Source organism: Passer domesticus, chromosome 6 (assembly GCF_036417665.1).
Source record: "Passer domesticus isolate bPasDom1 chromosome 6, bPasDom1.hap1, whole genome shotgun sequence".
NCBI lineage: Eukaryota > Metazoa > Chordata > Aves > Passeriformes > Passeridae > Passer > Passer domesticus.
The window spans coordinates 14,848,204-14,873,164 of NC_087479.1; the positions used below are offsets into that span (position 1 = coordinate 14,848,204).

Consider the following 24,961-nt stretch of genomic DNA (forward strand, 5'->3'; position numbering starts at 1 on the left):
AGTTTCAGGGATACTAACTCAGCACTGATTAGCCCATCTCTGTTCTTGAAGAACAAACTGTTAGTACAAGATGTGACTGGAGCAACTGTATTTAGAAACATGTTTCCAGGGAAACATTAGTTTCCCTGGAAGACAACCCTGAGACATGAAATTTTATGTGACTCTTGGGACAAATGTTAAGTTTGAAGACTTTTTCTTCCCCTTACTTTTTATAGCAAGTACATTCTGCTCCAAATTCAATCGCTTCAAACCTGTATGGAAAAACCTATTTTAACTGTGGAGTTCAGTATCTCAGTGGATTTCATTAAGAAAAGGGCCCACGCAAGCTGCATTTCAAAGATCCATCTCTTGCATAGCAACTCAAATCAAATCAGTGCTTTCTAAGCACATCCTGGCATACCATGCAAAGTGTGATTTAAAAGAGCAAGGCTTGAGACGTAATTGGGTTTTTGTATAACATCAGACAAATCAGTCAAATGTAACTTGTTTGTGAAATCAGTACAGTGATAATTTCTTATCTTTGACCCTGAAATTGCATGGATCAATTTTATAAGTGTCTAAAAATCCAGAGGAAAAGGGTCAGTTTGTACCAGCAGAAGGTTTTTCCTTTGACTGGCAATTCCTTCTGAAACCAGATAATTTCATCTCTTAACCCCTTGTCGGTGAAATTCTCTAGAAGACTGCTGTATCTCAATTAGTGGGCAAAGGTTGTGTTCTTCATGCAAGGAGATCTCTGTTGAAATTGTAAATATATGAACTTGTCGAAGTACTTTTTGTCATTATTTTGAAAATTTTAAACTGCTCATAAACTCAAAGTTTTTATTTCTCTTCATGTTGTCTGTGACAAAAATATGTCCTTTGCTATATAATTGTACTTCTATACCTGATTGTATGTTGTTTTTTTTTTGTTTTGTTTTTGTAATGGAGAGAGTTGGCTGAAAGTGTCTAAGTGGAAGGATTTATTATAATTTATATAATGATTTATATATTAAGCTTTAAAATCCTATGTTTAATGGTCATAGAAGTAAATCTATTGATTATTGTTTTTCCAGTGGAGACAGATGAGCCAATACTGGCATTTGTAAAAGCCACCAGTTATCTCCATTTTTTACTTTCCTGGTCAAAGTAGGAGAGGAAGACAAGATTTGTCTTGGGAATTTGAATGACCCATGGTCCTTTTTTGTCATCTGTTAATGTCAGTGTCTTTGTTTGCTTACACGTGATGTTTAATGTGACCATCCTACAAAAACAGCTATAAAATTAAACCTCTTCAATGTTGAAAGAACAGAGTAACTATTATTTATTATTTTATTTATAATGAAATGATCTACAGATTAAATTGGTTTGTTTTAGAAGACTAATAAAAGCTAAATCCTGATGCTTATCTTGAGCTGTGGGTGCTGTCAAGGAAGAGCCTCTGTGGAACACAGCTGTGCCCAGAATGCTGCAGGATGTGAAATGAGTGAGGAATGAAGGCTCTGCAGACCTTAAAGAGGTGTGCTGCATGTTGTGGTGTCATAGCATCAAATCCTGATTAAATTATGTGCTTAGGGATTTCTGACAAGCTTTTTGTGCTTAATTACCGCCCACGTGTTTCATCTGGCATGGAATTGTAAGTAATTATATTGCTGTCTTTGGCCCATACATGCTTTCTTTGCATTTATCAACTGCTGATCTCCAGCAGAGCAGCAAAGCCCTCTTCTGACAATGTGTCTCCACTTAGAGGATTCCCACCTACTCTGCACACACCACAGAAAATGAAGAGTGTTCATGTTATTGGTGTGGCTGTTGCTGACCATTTGAAAATAAACAAAAAGTGAAATTACTGGTCTGCCAGCCAGATGCAGCTGTAGGCAATAGTGTGAGCTGACTGGCAGTAAAGCAGCATGGAGTGAAGTTATTTTTCAATCAAGTTAGGCTTTACCCTACTAATCCACTGAAACTGCAAAGGCTGTTTTCAGTAAACTTGCCACTTTATTAAATGGGGGCCAAAGCCAAAGGAAATCCACTTAAGAAAGAAAAGTTAAACAATTTAATTCTGCAGCTGTAGAAATAAATTGAAATAGAGAAGGTATATTTTCAAAGCCATTCCTACAGCTAAATTGCAGTCATAATTATTAATGGAAAAAATAAACTAAAGGGTAACCATGAAAAGTGTCTGTGAAGTTACACTAAAACAAAATTCCCATCCTGACTTTTCTGGTGACTTTCTTATGAATGTCATGTTAGTGAGCAAGGGAGGAATGGCCTGGTGATGAAGTTCAGTTGTAACATTTTCTCCTCTGTCACTTCCAGGATCAGTGACTTTCAGGGTTAGTAGGTAAAAGGTGTTTCTGTCTTTACAACTTCACTGCACTGGGGTCAATATATAGGTGCAAACAAAGCCAGCACAAGAGAGGCACACTGTTATATCAAGTCCCGTTGGCATTCCTTCCTTGGCTGTGCAAATGATGTTACTGATCAGCAATTTTGGTATTGTTGGATAGATGAATGATGAAAGTCATCTTAGGAATTCCTTATTTACTAAACATTAGGGCCTGACTTTGTAGTCAGTGTCTGTGGGTTCAATTTCAAGTTAGCTTCAAAGTATGAATGATTGCAGTGTTACAGATGAGAAGCACAGAGCATGAAAATTTACCCAAGGCCTGAAAGGAATTCCCACAGGCATTTAAGATTTTGAGCCTTCTCCTTGACATACCTTACGTAGGATTTTTTTATAGAGGTCATACTCTGGTATCCATGACGTTCCTAGCAGTATTTTGTAGTAGAATCTAAATGCTGTTTTGCATTGACAGTAATTTTATTTTTTTTAATGATACCTCAGTTTCAAAGTAGCATCTTCTGCTTAAATACTTGGTGTTTCCCTGTTGCCATGCAAGAAGCTGCAACCCTGATTTTTTTTTTTTTTCTATGAAGATTTCATTGTGTTTCTAATCCTGAGGGGAGCTGACTGTATGATCATGTTTTAGTCATGATTACTCAATTCTCTGGTCTGACTTTGCTTTTACTATGGGTGCTGCAAGTGCTTTGATGGTGCTCATTGCCATGCACACTTCAAGCCTGCCAGAGTCCTTGGAATACTTAATAATGTCTTTCCATGATCTCAAAATGACACACAATGGGGATATGTGAACTCTGGCTCTCAAAATCCATGAGTCATGTCTCATATTTCTGAAATGTTCTGTTTGTTTTAAGTCATTTCACACAGCTGTAAAGAGTAGAAACACCTCACAAGAGTTATGCTTCTCAACTTAAAACCAGGCTCTCACAACAAAGCAGTTGCTGGCTGGCATGAGCCAGGCAAGGCACTGATTGCTGCACAAGACCATCTGCAAAAGCTTCTCAGCTGAAAGCACATGCCAAGGCAGAACGGCTCTGTCCTGGCTCTAATGCAGCTCTGTGAGGTACCTGGGCTTCTTATAAAAGAGTCTTGTACAAGTCATATACAGACAGTCTTAAAACAGCTTTGAAATCTCTAGGTCTGAGCACAGACAGGGCCTGAGTCAGGAGATTTTGTCATCCCATTCACCTGCAGTGCCAAGGCCCAGCTCACCTGATCTCAGTGCTGGTGACAAGGTGTTCACACATCAGGGTCTGTGTGCAGTGCAGCCTTCCTTATACTTTTGGAGTCTTTTCCTATTTTACTGGATTGTCCAGCTCCTTATGGATTGACATAAGGAACTGGAGTGCATAGTTCTGACAGCATTGGTGTCCTCTTCTGCTCTTTATCACACCATCCATCTCATTTCCTATGGTTGAAGAAAAATGGAGGCTAATGTACTGATTTTTTCCTGTTGGGGAGCATGCATGTTCCAGCTGGAGCCTCAAGAAGGTGAAGGTATCACCTATTAACCATATCCAGCACATACCAGCATTCCTCTGGGCTGAAATTGCCAAGTGTGCCTGTCAGAGAGAGGAGAAAGAGGCAGAACAGAAGCTGACTGATTAGAGCTCTTCTGACTCCTCCAGCAGCAGGAATGCTGTCAGCCCTCATGCTCTGCGTTATTCCCATTGCACAACATTCCTGATTTGATATGGCAAATGGATAAAAAACCGGGAGGAACATGCACTAACCATAATCCTGTTGTTAGGGCTTGGGGTGAGACGCAAGGCAGTGCAACAAGGGGAGCAAGAGTGAGCTCATGTGATAGTGTTTGTACATGTAAGTGCTCTTGGGCTGCTGTACACAGTAGCCAGCTCTGCTGCCAAAATGTGGCTTGACCCTGCCCTTGTGCTGGCCCTCTCTCTCATGCCAAAATGCCTTTATTCCCCTCCTAGGGACGATGACATATATTGGAAGGTCTGCCTTTCTCTGGAATATCAGATTAACTTCTTGAGTACAAGCTAATATAACAAATGAATGGCTTACCTCCCGTTTGAAGTGTATCTCTTAAACACATCTCAGGAGGGATCGTTACGCATGCTGGACACAGTTCAAAGCAACAAAATACGTGTTCATTCCATGAGTTTTTTTTTAAATTTAATTTTAAACTTGGCTTTTGGAAAGATGTGATGATGCCATATGAGCGCTTCAGATTGTATTAAAGGAAGGGCTTGTTGCATGCGTGATAATTGGTCCCTGAAGTTATTGCTGCCCCCATTTGCTTCTTTGTAACAGCACACACTGCTATGTCTTGTCCCTAGGGATGAAAAAGTCTGATAAAGAGGGTGACAGAGCTGATGAGGTGGAAGGTACAGTGCAAACACACAGTATAGTTATGTAGTAATGGGGGTTTTGCTTGAAAGAAGATTTTCTTGCTGTGGGTAAAATTGTACATGAGGAATGTCTTTCTGGTAGATTTTGTCTTTGGAAATGTCCATAAACAGCACAGATATTTGCTTGGCACTCAAATCCAAATTCTTTTACGTTTGCCTTTCCTTCTGAGTGGATGTTCCATGTCTTGGCTATAAAGGACAGAGTGTGAATTTTCATGGTTCCTGCCATGTTCTCATTTGAACTTTGGAAAATAGTTGCAAAAAATAGTAAGTAGAGAGGTGCTGGCTGTCTTGGAAGCTACAGGTGAGCTATTTAATGGCAAAGTGAGGAGGCATGTCAGTGTTGAAGATGCATGAAGTGTGTACAGCTCACTGTGCTATGGTTTTAGTGACATTTGTTTAATGCCATAAAATGGTACTATTTTATTGTTATATCCTCAGAACAAGAGATCTCATACACACATTGCTCTTCCTTGGGTTTTCATCCTGTCAGATTTGTTCAAACCTGCCTTCAGGCACATAGCTAAACATGTGGAGCTCCATCAAGAGCATCAGTCAGTCACTTGAGGGCTGCATTTCCACATTCTGTGAGTCAGGCAAAACTGGGATTCTGAGTGTTACTGCAGGCCTTAATCCAAACCCAGTCCAAGATTTTGTCTGACACCTTCTAGTTTTGATTAATTAGTAAGCTGTGCCAATATTATTTCTGAACTATGTTCATACATTATAATCGGGTATTAGAGCCTGCTGGAGCAAAGGAAAGACTGCTGCTGATTTCAGAAAAATAATTTCACTGCTCACTTTTGAATAATACCCAGGTCTTGCAGCTCACAATTCCCTGTGCTACCTAAAGCAGTGCTCACCAGGGTGCAGAGGGGACCAGGCTTTCTGCTCTGCTGCCCACAAAACCTGTGTTAGTGCTAGAAGGGCCAGGCTTGGGATCTTGTGGGGGAGACTGCATGATTGACTGTGCTGAACACTTAGAATTTTGCCATCCTTAGTCTGCCTGTAGTTTCTTCTGTGGCAGCCACCCTTTCTGGAAAAGCAGGAGTAACTCTCTTGAAGCCTCCTAGAAAACCTCCCAACAGGTCATTGAAGTCAAATGGCAGCTTCTCAGGAGTATGTACTGGTACAGCATACTGGAGTATGCTAGGCTCTTGCATTTTATAAAATGCATCTTTAAAAGGATTTCTTCTGTAGTTCAGCTTTTAATCCATTTTAATCTAACTTTGGGAGCCTACAATCTGCCTTCATCCGTTTTTGAATGGTGGCTGTCTTGCACTGCAGTACAGCACCTTTATATAGTGTAGCTCTCCCACCTCTTACGCTGTTTTTGGTTTTGTGTTCCTCTCTGTCCCTCCAAAAGAGGCATGTACCCTCTACTTCAGATCACATGTCTGGCCCACAATGAACAAAGCATCTGCTTATTCCTCCAAAGCCAGAGGATTTTTCTCTAGTAAATATTAATCTCCATAAATCTCTTCAATCTTTTGCTCTTACAGTTGCATGTATTTCTGCATGTCTCTAATATTCACCTGATTACCATGCTCCTCACTTTATTTCTTCTGTGCTGCTTATTGGCTTTGATAAGAGACATTAAAAGGAAGAATGAGTGGGATAGAGGCAGTAGGCAGCGTGGCTCTGGATTCTGCACATCCATACGAGGCCACTCCATTTCTTGAGCACACCAGTAGGTTTTGGTGGTCCTGCACTGGGTTACTCCTTCTGGCTTTTACTACTGCTCTTCCAGTTCTGCAAATATATATCTAAGTTTTACTTCTGAACCTCTTTGAATGCTGTGGTGTCCAGAAGGCTTTGTAAGCATTCCTTGGTTTGAGTGATGTATTGGCCAGGTAATCTCGAGTTGTCTGGGGACAGTGGGGGAAGCATAAAAGAGAAATCCAGAAGCCACCAGCTCCCCAACAAGTAATTATTTGTGATTTCAAGGCTTTTGCAAGGTAGTTCTGTGACATGTTTGTGGTTGCCTTTCCTTACCAGATTTTAGAAAATGAAACTACTGTCTTTTAAGTTTCCCACAGGTAAAGGCAAATTCCAAAGAAGATGATACGCCTCTGGCAGTTGTCTTCTCAGTCTTTCTGTACCATCCTGTGGTGCTTTAAAGATCCTGGTTAATAACAGGGAGAATTAAAGACTGATTTGTCTAAAGAAGCTCAGGAAACTGCCTGGGACTCTTCTGTGGAAAGTGGATGTGTTGCCAGTCCCCTGCTCTGGTGTTTTCTTCATTCTACTCGCAGATTTAATTACAATGGTTCAAATGCATAAAAATACAGTTAAACACCAACCTGTTAACATTAACTGACAAATATAGGAAACAGTGGGACTCTGGGCACGTGCTAGTTCTCATCTGATTCTGAATGTCAAGAAATCCCTGACACATAATGTGTTTAGATTTTTTTTGGCTTCTTTGCTCATCTCAAATTATTCAGGCTTTAGCACTGTTGTCAGATCTGATGTATAGCAGAATATCTTACTGCATTTCAGATTTTGATGTCTCAACAAAGTTAGCCAGCCAAAAGGATTTTTTTCCCTCTCTAGAAATGAAAAAATGTGAAGAATAAGGAATGCTTCACAGTTTAAGCTTTCTAGTTTTGCCATGACAAGTAAAGGTAAATGCAAAGTGGAGATGGAATGGACTGGACTCTGTGACTAGCCCTTGCTTGCTGGATGTAGGATGGTTTCTGGAGGATGATGTATTTTTCATTTTAGATGCCACAGGATGAGAATAGAGATCTTGCCAGGGATCTCTTAGAAGTGATACATAGATACTGGTGCAGATGCTGATGGGACCTGTGGGACCTACTTCACCATGTGGCAAGGAAAGGTCTGTGCTGGTAAAACCATGTCAGTGTGAACTTTATTCAAGAGCCATTTCTCTAACTGATAAGAAGATAGGGCTAACTGGTACCTGGCTGAATGTGGCAACTATGATTTTGTTAGTTTCAGAGGGGTGCTAGTGATTTTATTTTTGAGCAGGTACAGGGAATCAATATACTCAAGTAGGTAGAAAAGGTGCAAGAGGTTGAAATTGAAGTTAAGCATTGTGCTTTAAAGCAGAGTTCAATATGCCAGCAATGACAGGGGTGGGATATTTTGCAGTCTGCAGAGCTGGGGACCTCAGTCCATTCAAGAAACATTAGCAGTCCCAGGAGGTGAGCCATTTGGAGAAGTCAGTACTAGTGCAGCAAGCAGCACTGGAACATTGTGAACTCTGCGTGAGGAACCACTCTTGAACCACAACATTATTGGTTGTTGTTGCATTTCTCCTAATGGCACCTGCTGGTAACAGCAAATCCTGTTTCATTTCATACACAGAAGGAGGTATTATGGTCCTTGAACAGCGTGTAATAAACCACAAGAGGTGATCTGCACAGCATGAAAACCCCTCGCTGGATCAACACTTAAGTCACTTTTTAGATCAATTTCAAACCTGTTGAATTTAACCTAGTTAATACTTTATTTGGGTCCAGCAATCTTCATGGTGAACACTGATGTCTGTTTCATTCAGTGTTCAGAAGAGAATTGCATTTATCTTTTTTAACCTTGTCAGATTTTGTTTTATAACATTCATGGTATGTAAATAAGAAATTTTGCTGTTCTGTTCAATAACATTTCCCATGTATATAAAGAGTAATGCGAACAAAGATGTTTGCTTTGTGGTTGGAGGGTACATGGAGGGGAATCTTTACCATCTGCCACTACTAAATTAGTTTTCAAGGGAAAATATAAATCCCTCTTATTGGAAGCTATTTTGATCAGCTCTAATAGTAATATTTTATGTAGGATTTCTCTTCCAAAGCCCAATAGAATTTACAAGTAAATTAATCTAATTCTTTGGCAAGAGAAACATCTGTCTCAGACATTATGAGGACTGAAGCACTAAGAGTTTTTTAGAAATCTCATATTTGTTTGTAGTATTTGTCTGGTGCATGTAATCATAATATACCAATTGCAGCAGTAAATATTTTGCTATAACCAGACACTGAAGTCCAAAAGAAACCTGTTTAGCTGCAGCTAATGAAAATGTAATGCTTGGGATCTTAGAAAGTTTGTGTTCTGCAGCACCGACCTGAGTTTTAAAGAATTTTGAACCAGTAAGACTTGGACTCTGCAACTTTGATGGAATGAAAAAGCCTCAAGCTTTCAACACCTGCCATAGAAATTTAATAAGGACCCTAATAAATGGGTCAGTTTCAACAAACAATTAACTTAACAACTTCATCTGGAGGGCTTAGAGGCCCTGTTCATAAGAGGTAACTTGAGAGCGGACTTATGTTATATAGTGTAGTTAATGTTTGCTTTAGAAAACCAGGGGTTTTAAAATTTAATATTTCATGTGTTCCAGATTACATCAAATTGGCATATGGTACACAACAAAGCCTACAACCCCTGTATAGATCAAACAGAAAATTTACATTAATCTTCTAAGCTGTTTGGGGATTTCTTAAGCACAAGGAAAATATAGAATTCACAGGAATTCGTAAGCTTATAAAATTAATTTTGTAGGCAATTTGGCTAAAATTTTTCCTTATATTTTGATTATGCCTTTAAAATTCACACTCCTACAAATATGTAGATTTTTATGTGCAAGTACTGAGTATTCACAGAGCAGTGTTGCTGGACTGCACCATATACATGAGAGGAATGTTTTGAGTTGCTTTTTCATCCTCTTGTGAAAACATTTAATAGAAATTATGTCTCTGAGCATTCATAGTTCAACGTATTTAATGTAACTCTGTGTTGACATGAAACAAAAGCACAAAATTTAATTGCACTTTTCCCTGCCCTACTTTACACATTTAACCTAAAACTCTCCAGGTTTTTTTGCTCTCAGTCGCTACCTCCACACCCAGTCTCTCTTGCTCACCCCCCTTTTCCTTTTGTTACAGTGCACCTTTAATCATCCTCCCCATGCCAGATGTGTTGCTTACATGTGCTGTGTCCTTGGGCTGTGCACCTGAACTTTGTCCCATGTATTGTATTTGAACAGCAGAAGGTCTCCCGGACAAGGATCCGTACTTCCCTAGGGCTGTCTGTATCCGGTATCTGTCATCAGCATCCTGCATCTAGTGCCTGACCACGCTTCTAACTAATGGCATGGTCTCTATTTGCCCATAGGCAATTATTTGCATCTATCATCATCTCAAGTGAGCATTTTTAGGTAAAATCCATTTCTAAGATGTCAGTCTGGCTTCCTTTATGAACACTGTTTGCAGAGAAAGGAGTATTCAGATTTGTTGGTATGATGCCTAGTAATCAGAAATACCTAAGCTGCGTCACAGTGCAGGAACACCCAGTTTAAAATCTGGTTTTATAATCCAGTTCTCATTTTATTTAGTGGCCTGGAGTTCAAAAGTGGATTGTTCAATGTGTGTTCATTAGAGACTGATTGATTGCTTAACTCCATGAACGTGAGTTTGGGGGTGAGGAAGGCAGGAGAGGAATTTGCATTTCCCAAGACTTAGGGTGTCTGAACCACGTCCCACTTTGGAGTTAGGCTGTAGTATTTAATTATAATATATTTCCCCATCTATTTTTGTTGTGTAATAAGTGTCATTTTCACCTGATCAAAGACATTGGCAAATGCTGGGATACGTCCACTCCCATGCACATTATGAACAGGTTCTGTGGTGGCCACTGGGTGCTTATGAAGCAAATACGGGGCGATTATCCTGGCAAGTTACTGCCTCTGCAGCCAAGGTGGCTAAGGCATCCTCTGTCACAGTTAGATGGACAACACCAGCATTTCCATCTTGAACACTTGCTTCTTGTTAATAGTATCTATAGAGGCTGAGCTTGTGGTAGAAAGAAGGAAGCTGGATTTCATGCTTATTATAAAACTGGAACTTGGCAAGATGTCTAGAAGGTAAGTTGTAAGTGGATCTACAAGCCAGCTTGGCCTGTTGTGAAGGTTTTAACGTCATTTGATGATGATATCCTAGATGAAATGCTAATTGGTTTGGAAGCAAATTTAAGTGACCTTCTGCTTTGCTTTAGGAGTAATATCCATACATGCAAATCAAGCAATTTCCTGAGACTGTGTAATTATACACTGACAAGTGTTCTACTCAAATCAGCTTCCATGTTTCATAGTTCCTTGAAGTGCCCAGCCCCATGGTGGTGTGCCTCAGAGGATTATTCATAACTGGTTCTACAACAACAGAATAAATAGTATTTAGAAGCAAATCAATATTTGCTATCTCCAATTTGCTGTTGAACATAGAGCCTCTTAGGGATTGGCTTCCTGCAGGTGATGCAAACAGTAGTGACCTTTGAGGAGATTTGGGAGGGGGGGAAATGGCATTAACAAATGCCCAAGGAATTTCTAGACTGATGGGGAAGGAAATAGTGCCACACAGGAAAGCAGCCAAACTCACTTGTGCATTAGCAGCTTAACCTTGAATTTTGCCCAAGTGGTTTTTGAACTAGCTTTGTTTTACTCTTTTAGGAATTAGTTGCCTTTGCCATACAATTTTATGAAGCAGTATATCTTTGTGAATGTTGAATACTGATTAGGGTGCAGTTACTGGGGCAGAGCCAAATTCTGCTGTTCTCTAGGACACAGCTGTGGGGCATAGATCTGTGTGGGGTTATACAATAGGGTACACCCAATCCTAACAGCACACCTTTTTCTTCTCCAGTGGCTTCTTTCCCTCTAAATTATTGCAGTTAATGCCTGTCAGTGCCCTACCCATGCACTTTGATAAAAACACTGTGCCTCTTACACCCTCCTGTGAAAGCATGTTGTAGTTGGGCTTACTGGAAGAGTGTGGAAGACCCAGCTTCTGTGAGCAGTCAGAATTTGTCTCTATAATTTTTCTCTTATACCAAGGTCTGAGCTGAGCTGAATCAAAAAGGCAATTCCTGACTTCTTACTTTCCAGCATTACATCTTTCAATTCAACCCTCACAGCAGGCATTCTTCTTTTCCAGTATAGGATTTGTTTACAGGCCAGCCATATGGTGGGTGTAATTATTATTTTATAATAGTTTTATTGCTCTCTAGCTGCCCAGTAAACACAGTGCAGTTTTAGTAAACTATATACATAAGTATAGGAACTTTGGACTTGAATGATTTTCTTCACTTTCGTATAATATTAGGTGTGAAAGAGAAAAAAAATATTTGATTTAATTTATAGAAACTGCATAAAGTTTATAGAGTCTCTACAATCATCTTAAATGAAAGGATTGTGGAGAGGAGGGATGTACTGAAACTGGGAGGTCCACAACACTGGAGCAGAATAGTAGTTAAAGGCACACACCAGTAAATACCTGTGCTGAACTTTTCCCATTAAATCTGCCATCCAGCATATGGACTGCATTAGGGGTTTGTGTGCCTTAGGGATTTTATAAACACATTTCCTCTCCTGTCCTCTTCCCCTTCCAGTTACTGTTGCTTTAGAATTTTACAGAATCAAATAGTGTCCAGTCTGGGGTCATCACTCTTTCTGGAAAGAAGCTGTTTGCCACAGAGAAAAATTCATCTCAGAAACCTGTCTATGTATGGAAGTGCTTTCCTGAATGTGCCTTTTTTTAATGTTTGGTGTGTGAGCTTCCCAAAGCAGTAATACCAGCTTGGCTCACCCATCCTTTGAGGCATATGTGCAACTCCTGATTTGCATCATGGCAGAATTTCTGCAGCAAAATTAGGAGCCAGTGTGTGCTCAGTTTTATGGATGATCTGTAAATAAACAGAGCTCTCTTTTGCATCCTTATTTACACTGAAAGTGAAGGTTGCCAAAGTGACTGGTGAAAAATACGAAAAGAAACAAAGCCTCTGATGAGACCCGAAAACACTGTATTTGCTTCTGTGAACCTTTCTATGTTACCTTTTTGATTTTGGTTGACATTGGAAATCTTTATATCCAGCCCACTTGATAAAGGTCTCCTTTTTCTTGTCTGAAGCCTGGCACTGGTGCCCATCCAAGCATTCCTCAGCATTTCAGCCAAGTTTAATGGGTGTTGCCTACTGCTAGCTCCTCTGCCTGTTCTGTACACCTGTATTTGAACAGAAAAAGTATATCTGGGAACAATTCTGGCTTAACCTCCACCCACTGTCAAAGGTTAATTTTAACAGCTCGATTGTCGAAGTTACACCCTGGGTGACACACAGCACTTCTGCTGCTCAGCCGTGGCTGTGGGAGTGAGTGCATGGAAACCCAGTTCTGAGGCTGAGGTGCTGAAGAAAGCAAAGCCCAAGAAATATGTGACACATCTCTCAGTTTATTGTGCTTTGAGATTTGTAGGTGGTAAATGCTGTGGGTGTTTTTTACAGACACTCCGGAGTCCTAATATAATTTACAGTTTCATTTGGAGAGAGCTGTTTCAAATCTTTGCACATTCTTCTAAGACATTTTAAAAGAAAAGCCAACAGCAATAATTAGCTTGGCATTTTCTATGTTTTCTAAAGCACTTAAAGGGTAATGACTTTTTTTAACCAATCTTGGAGAAAATCAGATTTTATAGAATAAGATGACTTAAAAGTCCTGAATGGACATCACTGACAGAGGTACTTCATGCTGAAAAGCTCTATTCCACTGCATCAAAATAAGGAAAACATTTATACATATGATTAGAGGCTGCTGACCTTTTGGTTCAAATGATCAAAAAGAACAGTATTAAAATTTGATTTACAGAAGCTACTGCTTGGCCTGTAATCAGTCTGACCAATAAAAGCAATCCAGACTTTTTCAGAATGTGATTTCCCAGTAGATAGGTTAGCTGTTTTTGTAGGGCTGAAGAAACACAAAATGGTTTTAAAATATATTTGATATGCTCTATGAGTAAATTGAAATACTAGCATATAACTAGTTTTAATGGGTTTTGTTCATAAATTGCCAGATTTCCTTAATTCAAGTGAAACTTGGTAACCACCTGAGAATAATTGTCTTTAAAGTGAAATATTGCTTTGACAGTCTACTTCATTTATATTAAATATATGGTTTACTTTTTTATATTAGAAGGTAAATGAAAGCTGGTCAGTAATATGATTCCACTTACACTCTTGCCATAGTTCACAATGAAAATGGATTCAGGAAATGGCAGATGTGATTAAAAACTCTTCAGCTGGCCCAAGAGCTGTTTGTACAGCACCCAGTGCACAGCACAGTTCTGGCGAGGACAAGCACTCCTAGTCTTATTGCAATATAAATAAAATGATTCTTCAGTCTGGGGAGTTGGAATTTTGATTCTAAATGCACTAGTTAGGAGACTGGGAAGATGGGATTTCATGAGGCTTTTCCATTCATAAGTATGAAGACAAAATTGCTGTGTTGGTCCTGTTACCCTGTGCATGCAAATATATTGGAATCCACGCCAGCCCAATTTGCATGAGGGTGTCAGAGCAATAATCCCATAAATTGACATAGAAGGGTCAAGCTGCCTGCTCAGAGGGTGACAACACCGGAGAGCTGTGCACAGCACATAAACGTTCACCTTGCAGAAGCTGAACACTGAAGATTGCAAAACTAAGAAATTAATTCCTCCTGCCTTTTAAATGCATCTATAAATGTATAGCTCATGTCTGGTCAAAGAAATTGAATAAAACATTGAAACTGGACCTAAGATCTCCTGATTTAGAATATATTTGTTTTATTCACCAAGTTCTCATGAATTCTATGTCTTTTGTGCATTATTTTCTGGAATTTACTACCAGTTTTCCCTGTTCTGGAAAGTTAAGTGCTGCTTTTTGTTTCTGATATTTCTAGTCGAACGCGAAAATGTCCAGAAGAGGACCTTTACCAGATGGATAAACCTGCATTTGGGAAAGGTAAGACTAACAGTCTTGATGTTGTGATACAAGGACATAGCCATAGACAGATTGCTGTTAACTCCTCTAAAGTAATTAAATTTTGGAAACCGAGTTGACATCTGGGCACATTTGAAGGAGAATGAGTGGAAGCTCAAAGCTGTTTCTGGATTAATTAAACTTTATTTCCAGGCACAATGAAGGCTTGACTATCGTTTATGATCTCGGGTGCATTTAAATCTTTAATGCCATTGCCTGTTACTTGAGGGTAGAATTTTTCCCTAGAATGCACCCACATATAATCAAATATGGTTGAGGCTCTGAGATGATATGTCTATGTTCTTCCCTGAACTGGAAGTTTGAACATCTGAGGACTCATGGCTAAAGAAAGCTGTTCTTCAGAACCTGTCTTCATCCCAGATCTGAAGATGGAAAACAGTAATTCCTTATCAGTCTTATTATGGGGGCAATATGATGGGATTGTCACATATCCACTTACATCAGAGAGCTAATGTTTGGACATCATATCTTTAAGTTGTAATTGTTTCTTAATGACACCATAATATGGCTCTTAAACCTAAGATGCTGTTCTTATTGATAGTAGATAAGTACTACCTCTCCTGAGTAGTCTGTCATGCAGAGAATTTTTTTTTTTGCTGTTGAGGTAAAGAGAAAAAAAAATCTTGATATTACTGAGACAGCAGCAGCTCTTAGTGTAGGATCAAGGAATGAGACCAGCTTCCTGATCTAGACAGAGCCCTAACTCAGACTGGTGATTGAGTTCACAGTGCTTTAGTATATGCAGCTAAATTTCAAAAAGTACAGAGTGGGTTTGGGCTGACTCTCAGTTTAGTAGCTCTTGAGAAGTGATTGCATTGCAGACACAGTAAAGTAAAGGGGTTTTAGAAGAAAGGCATCACATATATAGTGGCTTAAGTCCACTATGCTGCAGTGACTGTTTCTGAAGGCATAAAGGGATCCTCTTAAATCTCACTGGAAAATCAGAACAAGGCTAGTTGGAAATGTTTTGACTAGCAATTGCTCCCAGAGGCCTCTCAGAACCAAGACAGTGTTACATGATGCTTTTGTGAATCAGGCTCTAGGGCTTTAAACTAACTGCAGGTTTGGAGCTTGTCAGAAAGGGTTGTCGAATATGTGACTGCAAAGAAGGTCTTTGATTTACTGAAGGAAGAAGGCTGAAAAAGGCTGAAAGGGTGCTGTTAATTCTGATGTGCCAGGTATTTGAAGTCTTAGAACCTTTGTGAGCAGGTCAGCTTTCTCTGGAGTGCATACTATTTTTTTCCTCTCTGATTCAATAAATAAAAATGCTTTTCTGGAGAAATGGTGAAAGCCTTTTGCTTTATTAATGTATTTCCTGGAAATGGCATAATAAACATAACCATGTAAACAATGACAGCTTCACTGAAGCTGTCTCTAATTACAGGTGATTCCCTGAGGAGACTCACTGAGAAAGGTGTCTTCTGCCTTTATACTCAAAGAGGCACTTCTTACACAATGGCTTCTTTTTTTCAGAGGCACCAATAAAGTCTTCTTGTACTTCTTCAGGAAACTGTTGGTGTGATCCTACTTGGGTCATTTCTTGAGAGGATCTGGCTCTGCTGATCGTGGGATAATTTGGAGTAGTCAGAATTCCTGAGTTCTGTTTGCTCTTGCTTTAAGTTCTGAAATAATAGAAAGTGTTTGGGTTTTAGTCTTTCAGATAAGTTATTAATTTTGAAAGGAAAGATACTTTTCTTCCTTTCATGGAGCATTATTTAGTCTTTTGGCTAGATTAAAGACCAGTAATGAAAATGTGTGGTCCCAGTTTGCCAGGAGCAGTGCTGAATTGAACAGAAGTGCATTGCCCAACGAAAGATGAAACGATTGGGCTCTTTAGGCACATGTGAGTGAGTGGCACCTGAGCAGACTGTTAACTGCTGCAGCTGGGACTACCCCTAAGGGCAGAGCTGACTTGGCTGTGTGCCTTGAACTGCACACTACCAACATCGTAGTGAAGTGAGGAGACGGTTCCCTTTGGAGGAGTTTGCTGAGAAAAGAGACACAATACAAGAAGTTGCTTTTTAAAGTACTTAGAAGATGCTGGGAGACAGAATGGCACCACCAGAAGCCTTTCACATGAGAAGGGACATTGTGCCAGGCTGGATCATGGGCTTATTTCTGCTTATTTCTGCTTCTTCTGCTGGACATGTCTTAGTCTAAGGGATCAGCACCCAACCCCTGGTTGGTTATTTCTTGTTTCTTAGGCAGAGTATTTAGGGTTAGATTCTGTTATGGGAAATCTGGAATAAGTCCTTGTCTGATTTCAGTTTTAGCTCCAACATTCATAGGACAGAATTGCCACCGATGTGAAGAACAATCAGCTCTTTTTTACAGCAGGCTATGATTTACTTCTTGTATCTCTGTCTTGTAAAATTCTCCTTCCATCTCTCTGAAATCATGATGATTTATTGTTTTAAAAACTACCTGTTTCTTTTCTTCACAGTGCAAGCCTCCTTTGAAAGTGAAAGACTTGTTTATTGATATACAAGATGGCAAAATCTTGATGGCGCTCCTGGAAGTCCTGTCAGGACAAAAGCTGGTATGTACAGAGAGGGAGGAGCCTCCATACCTTGGAGCTGGGTATGTTACAAGAAACAATGCCTGGATATCCAAGGAATAAGGGTGAATTTGGGCCCATGTCTTGTATCATGTAGTAAGAATTTCAGCAACTTTGTTATAATTTCCTTATGTTACCGGTGGGTGTCCTGATATAATGTAGATTTCAAGGAAATATGACAATGAGGTGTGAATGATGGGTGATCGGTGTAATGTTCCTACCCCTGAGGGTTTTTAAGGCTTTAATACTTTAATGCTCACACATTCCATTTGGGGATTATCCAAGTAGCTTTACCAAGAAAGCACATATTTGCTGTATCATTTTTTTAATCCCTGTGTTCTGTTTCTATTTTGTCTGAGATCATTGACACTCAGTAGTTCTTCTGATGCCTGCTGTAGGTCTGAGTTTCATTCATTGATTAGATGAATCAATGAATGAAATTCATTGATTTAGACCATATTAGTAAGACTAATGAAATCTGAGTTTCATTCTGGTATCCTGACTCAGGTTTCATTAGTCATACTAGTACAGTCTAAATCAGCAGGGCAAAGCTTTACTAATCAGAAACGTCTCTCCTCCTTTCTTTGTAAGAGCTGTGTAAAGTTCCACATACCAGAAATGGAACACCCAAAGCAAATATAAATGCCCAGTTGACTTTAATGTTTTCTTTCTCCATCAATCCTGTCATCAGAACTCTCCTGTGTGTGGCCACCACACCTGGGTAGGAGGAGCAGCTGTCTCACCACTGCAGATGCACCTGGTGATGCTCTGTAGTGACTGACCACCTGCATATCCTGCAGCAGGAATGCCCCCTGAATGTGTGCTCACACATTCAGAGTCAAGAATATTAAAAAATATTCTTGAAGTTTGGCAGAGCTGCAGCAGAAGTAGCAGTGTCTCTATGTGCATTAACACAGATTGCATTGAGGGCCAGGCTTGAAATGAATTGAAGGGGGAGATACATCATGGTAAACCCCAGGCTATGCTTTCACAGGTCAGGGAGGAGGTGAGAGAAAGGGGTAAAGTCAGCTGGCTGCATTTCTTGCTAGCTGTTTCTGGAAATATGGGATAAAAACAGTGTGCCAAAGTGGACTTGCAGGGAGACAGGCATGCAAAGTCTTTCATTTCTGCCAAAGTGAAGGTTTTTGTCTCCCATCTGCTCATGCCTACTATTAAAACTGCTCATGCTTCCTAATTAGGATAATTTCATTTAATTCAAGACATAAGAAAATATTTTATTATGAATTTTCAGACAAACCTGATCCTGTGACTGAACATGGCTGGGGAGTGATTACATAAATAGTCAATGTGGCAGGTCCAAGAGAATGGTAAAATCTGGAGAGTAGGAAAGCTGGTTGCTCACCCTGTTCTGCTACAATTGTGTAGTGGAAGCATTTTGCTGCTCACAAAAGATGGCAATAATATTTCATAGATAGATTTCCTTAGCTTTATTTTGCTTCAGTGCTTGTAGTGTTTTAGGCTTTGTATGATGTGATGAATAATTCCACTAGTTTTAAAAACAGTGTGGCAATATTTTTTTCTAGATGCACGAATACAAATCTTCAACCCATCGCATTTTTCGTTTGAACAACATAGCCAAAGCACTTAAGTTCTTGGAGGACAGTAATGTGAGTATTTTAAAGACTGCCCTTAAGGCCTTAATATTTTCTTTTAATGTATGCTGCAAGTTGTAATTGTTTATAATCTGATGTGCTGCATATATGCAAGAGGAGTGTACTGCTCAAGAGGCTGTGACTTACCTTAGCAGCAAGGCTGAAAAGCCACATAAAGATGCACAACAAGAACATCTACAGAGTCTAAAGCAAGGATTATTTGCTCATTTTATATGTTAAAGTTCAACGGGATTAAAGGATTAGGAACCCAATATTAAAAGAAAACAAAAAGAAATGCAAGTAATTTTTATGATCTGGGTCTTAGTGGCATTACTTCAGTTACACTGATGGTAGATGACTTTCTTTCCTCAGAAATACTTTCACTTATAGAAATCATCTATTTATCTGGTATACTGATTGCTGCAGCAACTGATCATGAGTCAAAAGCAAGAGAAAGTGAAACTGGGAACATGATATAAATGCATAATTCCAGGAATCAAAGTCTTTCAGGGCTATAATTTCCCTCTTAGTGAGTGTTGTACTACCACAGCATCACTTCCTACAGTTGTAAGTGACCAAGTGTGATCAGACCCTGTAGCTGGAAATGATTAATTTCTTATTCCAAATCCCTGTGGAAGTGGCCTGTGTGTTGCTGAGAGTATACATGGTATACTTAGATCCTCTAGAAAGAGTAAACAGATATTGGGCTATTTCCTATAAAGGATTCAACTAAGGTTAAACTTTATGGCTGAGGAGGGATCAGTGTGTGCAAAACCCTGCCTTGTATGGGGTGCTCCAACAGGAACTGGTGTCACTTTGCTGCTTCCCTGCACTGAGCTTAGCTCCTGCTCCAGCAGCAGTGCTTGTCGTGCAGGAGAGCTGCTGCAAACCCCAGTGCAGGAATAAGCATGATATGAGGTCTCAGCACATCTCTTGTGACTTTGTAGGTGTGGGAGGTTTAACATCCTTTGCCTTTTTCCCCAGGAGAGGATGTGAGAGGTCAAGAAGTTGTCCAGTAACTTCCAGGTGTTCCAGCCTCCCTATGGAAACTCCATCAGTAGGGGCTGATCTGGCCCTAAATGTGTACGTCTACACGTCCTGCTGTAGAACTGCTAAGAAATATTTTACATATTTGCATATTTCTTAACAGTTTCCCAGTTGATGCTTTTTACCCAAATCCAGCTAAGGCCCACTGGCAGATGAGATGAATTCTCTCTGTGGGTACCAGCGCTTGGTAGAGCTGCAGCTGAAGCATTTCTTGTGGCCAGGACCTCACTAGGTCCTCAATCAGCAAGGCCAGGAAGGAGAACCTTGAATGCAGGTGGCTTTTTAATTAGTAGTGCTAAAAACTACTTCCCTCTGGATTTCCTGTTCCCTTAAAAGTAAGCAGTCAATATATTCTAGCTGAGTATCTCTTCTGGGCTGGCTGACAAACATGAGCAACAGTAAGAGGATGGAGCTCACACTAAGCAGTGAAATGATAAATGTGACTTGCTCCCCATTTTGGAGAAACTGTTATTCAAAGATACTCAGTCCTAAAGGTTTTCTCGTGCCAAATACCTTGAAGCTAGCAAGAAATCTGATCCTTGAAATATGACAACTAGAGGTGTCTTCTTGCTAAGACTGAAAATGTTGTGCAAACCACTAGATAAAAAGTTATTTTGCTTTCCTTTTTTCAGCTTAACCAAACCGGTTAGTGAAGGGCGGTGATGAAAGTGTTGGCAAAATGCCTTGGCTGCCAAGAGCTTCTGGGTTAGCTATTAAACCCCAGTGGGTGGAGCCCGACAGTGCCAGTGGAGCTGGGACAGCAGGGTAGAGCCCTGCTGGGTGATTCACCATCCAGGACTTCTCAGAGATAAAGGGGCTGCTGGGCTTTAACTCGGTCTGGGTGCCATGTGCAGTACTGACAGCTTCCTTGTTTCCTCCCTCCTCCCTGACCGTTGCCAAAACCAAATCTGTGTTGTCTAAGAGAATAACATCCTGGTGTTATCAGCTGGAAAAAACCTCAGTGTGGGAAAGTCTAGAGTTTGCTTGGATTAGGCAACCCTATCCGTTGCTAACTGATTTAATCACAACTCTGTGACAAGCTGTGTAAGGTGGGATAAGGAAGGAGAAAGGAGATGCATAGAAAAAAAGAAGTAAGCAGATCTTACTAGGATTTTAGATTTTTGTATGAGAAATGACTCTCTACTTTTTGTGAGTGGGGTCCACTGGATGGGGCTCCATCTTCCTCCATTTTTGTATGGAGGAAACGGATTTGTAGTCCCAAAAATGCAGAACTGAGTTCACTTCTGTTGTGCAGACTATGCTGAGGGTTTCAGACAGGAGTTCCAAGAGAAGGGTGATTGTGATCAGGGCAAATTTTCATTAATACAAGATTGCAGCATTGCTTTTTTCTGGCCTGTCAGTGGCAGCAGTGGTATGGACATATCCAGTAGTCTCGGTGCATTTTTTGCATATAACTTGCTGCTTTGAATTTGGCACTGAATTTATGATCTCTCCTACAGGTAAAGCTTGTTAGCATCGATGCAGCAGAAATAGCAGATGGAAATTCCTCTCTGGTACTTGGGCTAATATGGAATATAATCTTGTTTTTTCAGGTAATAAAATTTGAATACTTTAACCATAAGTAATCAGTCTTCATGGTATCCATCTATTCCAGCTGAATACTGATTTTTAAATTGGTTTTAAATCCTAAAGAACATAATTAATCATGCTAAACCTGAGCTTTTCCCCTCCTAATATACACTAATTTTATACTTGCAGCTGCTTTCATTTTACTTCATTGGACCTATTTTGATGTAAATTGGAGACAATTTAAGCCCTCATTTAACTTGGACCTGAATTAGAGCTTCAGATTACTACTTTCCCTTCTTTCCTGTGCCTTCTCAAGGTTCTGTTCCAGATTCCCTGGATCTGAACCAATGTCCTGGGTATGGTTCCAGGTCACAGTTTATTTTCAATAACCTTTACTGGATTTGGTCCAATGTGGTGGGAAATTCCATTTAGAATCACTGTTCTCTGGAGACTTACTCAACACAGCAAAAATTCGCAACTGATATACATGGTCATATGAAAGATCTCAAAGAACCTGGAACTGAGAACATGTATTTGAGCCTGAAAATTGATTTATCCCCAGGCTTATATTAAAACTGCTCCCTAACCTACCCATAGTTTGAAATTACCTTCTGGACAATCCCAAATTCTAAAGGATAGAGAGAGACGGAGGGAGGGTTCTGCAACTCTCATAAGACTTTGAGGCCCTTTCAGTCTCTTGGTCTGATTTTAAAAATGGCCATAAGGTTAAAAACATCATCTCAAAGTTGCACTGGGGCTTCTCTCCCTGGCTGAGCTCCTCAGGCTAAACAGTGCTGCACAGAACCAGTTTGGCCAGGCAGACTCACAGACAAAGATGGTGTGACCAGAACCTGTTACCCTGGCAGCAGAGGGCACGGGGGGACCCAAAAGCAGCAGAGTCTCAAATGTAAGTGCTGATCAAGGACAGCAGTGCTGCTTCAGATCACCATTTCTGGACAAAAAATATTTCACTCAAGCAATCCCTGTGAAGAGAACAATTTCAGTTAAACTAACTTTTCTTTCAAGGACATGTTTCTTTGCTTTTTGTTTAATTTGTGCAGTTTGGCCTGTACTGGGAGCTTGCCCTTTCTGTTGCCTGGGCTGCTGCTGGCTGTCACGCTTATAAAATACAAGCTGAAAGTTAAAATTAACTGGTTTATAATTATCACTTAAAATTCAATTATGGCACTGATCTCTTTAAAGTTTGCATGAAAACAAGGACACGATGCAGCCAGTGATAAAGCAGAACACTGTGTATTTCACCTTTTATTACAGATTAAGGAGCTTACAGGCAACCTCAACAGGAACTCCTCCTCCTCCAGCCTGTCCTCTGGGCCCAGTGGTCCAGAATCAGACACATCCCCCAGCACTCCCAGCGTGGAGAGAAACATGTCCATTACAGTGAAGGATCAGCGGAAAGCCATCAGGGCCCTTCTAATCTGGGTTCAGAGGAAAACCAGAAAGTAAGCTGACAAACCCTTGGACAAAACAGTGTCTTGCCACCTGCCCCTCTGAAGCTGAGTCTCTTTTCTCTGTCCTGCCCCATGAGTGTGTTACCATGTGCTGTGGCTTCTTCTGCTTTTGAAGCTGGGGAGCACAGGGTCTCTGCAGGGGGGTGTTTCACTATGACCATGTGTTCATAGCAGCCATCTGACCTTGAAGGCAGGGCTGGCTCCATGGTTTGAGTGTTAAATGTTAACTTACACTAACCTGCTTGGTGCTGTTTAAAACAGGATCGTTCTCTACTTCCCAAACCCCAGCTTTCATGCAGTCTCTTTGACATCTTTTGCTGATTAATCGTTAGGTATAACCAGGGGGTGAACTGAAAAATTAAATGTACTGTAAGACTTTATCAGCAGCCTTTTAAATTAAGCAGTAGCCCAGAGGAAGCTTCTCTGTGCACTGCAGAGTGCCGTGAAAGACAGAGCCCCTGCCAGAGTCCCTCCTTCCTCAGTATTAAAGAGGGGAAGAGGATGAAACTTAAGTCACTTCTCTTGAACTTGTAACATTTGAGTGGATTTCCACTGCACAAGACATCTCTCTCCTCTTTAATAAAAAGTGGTTATTTCACCAAAGCATTTTGTGTAGTAATGCTTTATCCTGGCAGAGTTACTGACAGGTTAAAAAACTGTAGTGTAAGATGTCTCATGCACAGGCAAATGCTTGGAGTGTATTTTACATGTGTTGTTACTTGAAGTAATAACTGGCAGAGAGTTTTAAAGAGGGGATGTGTCAGAGTTACTTATACAGGTTGGTTAGCTGACTATTTGGTGTTTTTGTCTCTGGATTTATATTTTGCCTTTGAACACAAATCTTCTAGTGTTGAAAACAAAAATTTACATCTTATATACTTGGTCCTGTGGACAGCATCCTCCCTTGGTTATCTCCAGTGAAGCTTAGGGTGCTTGTGGAGCAGATAAACTTGCCCCCTGTAGTTCACTGCTGCCAGTGCAGACCCTAGGGGGAGTAGAGTTTTAGTCCAAAATAATGTTGATGTTGTTAATAGGTGGTACAAAGAAAGTGAGGACCTGAGAAGTAAAGGCCACAGACTTTTCAGCCCAGTCAAAGAGTGCAAATTGAAAAGATCTAATAAGAGAAAATTGTTCTTGCAACTGCAGTATTCAAAACATAATAGCATCATTGTAATCCTGTTATCTCATGATCCGTGCAGAATTTTCTATTCTGGGGCTGTATTCCATTGCAAGTTTGATGGCTGTTTTTCCTCCAAAACTTTGGGCATCTGACACTCTTGTGGTTTATGCATATGCTGACACCATTTGCATTTGGCAGATTTTCTGCTATAGAAGGCCAAGTACACAGGAATGTGAATCATTTATGCTTATGTGTTTAAATATTTAAATCTTGGAAGTTTTCCCAAGCTATGGCATTAAAATGCTGGAGAGCAACAGAAACAGGAATCACAGAGACATTTGGTTTTGTGAATGTTAAATGTGGTTGCTGAATTCTTCAGGGCTTTGTTTGTACTAACTGCTTCCTACAAGCAGGTTGGTGTCAGCTGTTAGCCACACCAATTCAGTTTGTGAACCCATGTGTTTTCTGAATGTATTTCTAGATGCTGAAATCCAAAAATATCTCAAATATGACAAGTCCTACTCAGCAACCTTATGTTTTATCTTTCAGGAGTCTGAAAATGATGATGCCTTTACTTTTTTTGTAACAAACCACCCATGAAAATGTATGTAATTCTGTTCAGGTATGGCGTTGCAGTCCAGGACTTCACAAGTAGTTGGAGGAGTGGCCTTGCTTTCTTAGCCGTCATAAAAGCCATAGATTGTACTTTGGTAGACATGAAGCATGCACTGGAGAAATCAGCACGAGAAAACCTGGAGGATGCTTTCAGCATAGCACAGAATAAACTGGGTGTCCCTCGGCTCCTCGAACCTGAAGGTAAACACATCAAGTTTGTTGGGTAACACTCAGACTACAGTGACTTCATGAATATTGCATTGTGATACATACCAAAAACCTCACAGTGATTAAGCTGCTGATGGGATCAGTGTGCTGAGCTTTTTGACAAGAAAAATAAAAACGGTTAGTGGCTTGTAATTGTATGCTTCCAGTCATATTTGTAAGCTCCTTGAAGTCAAAGATCTTACCATGGTTTTAGCTGTGTACACTGGTCCTGGTTCATGCTTAGGTGCTTTGTGACATG

The 24,961-nt window shown here is 40.2% G+C and overlaps 1 protein-coding gene across 2 annotated transcripts in view; it reads left to right on the forward strand.

Moving 5' to 3' along the window:
- The window catches only part of CLMN (calmin), a 75,715-nt gene that overhangs the window by 35,672 nt on the left and 15,082 nt on the right, over positions 1–24,961 (forward strand). For both annotated transcript variants that reach the window (XM_064423486.1, XM_064423485.1), the window contains exons 2-7: positions 14,441–14,502; positions 16,985–17,080; positions 18,643–18,726; positions 21,219–21,311; positions 22,564–22,751; positions 24,503–24,696. In XM_064423486.1, the coding sequence (XP_064279556.1) occupies positions 14,441–14,502; positions 16,985–17,080; positions 18,643–18,726; positions 21,219–21,311; positions 22,564–22,751; positions 24,503–24,696 (717 nt within the window). The remainder of the gene's footprint in view (positions 1–14,440; positions 14,503–16,984; positions 17,081–18,642; positions 18,727–21,218; positions 21,312–22,563; positions 22,752–24,502; positions 24,697–24,961) is intronic.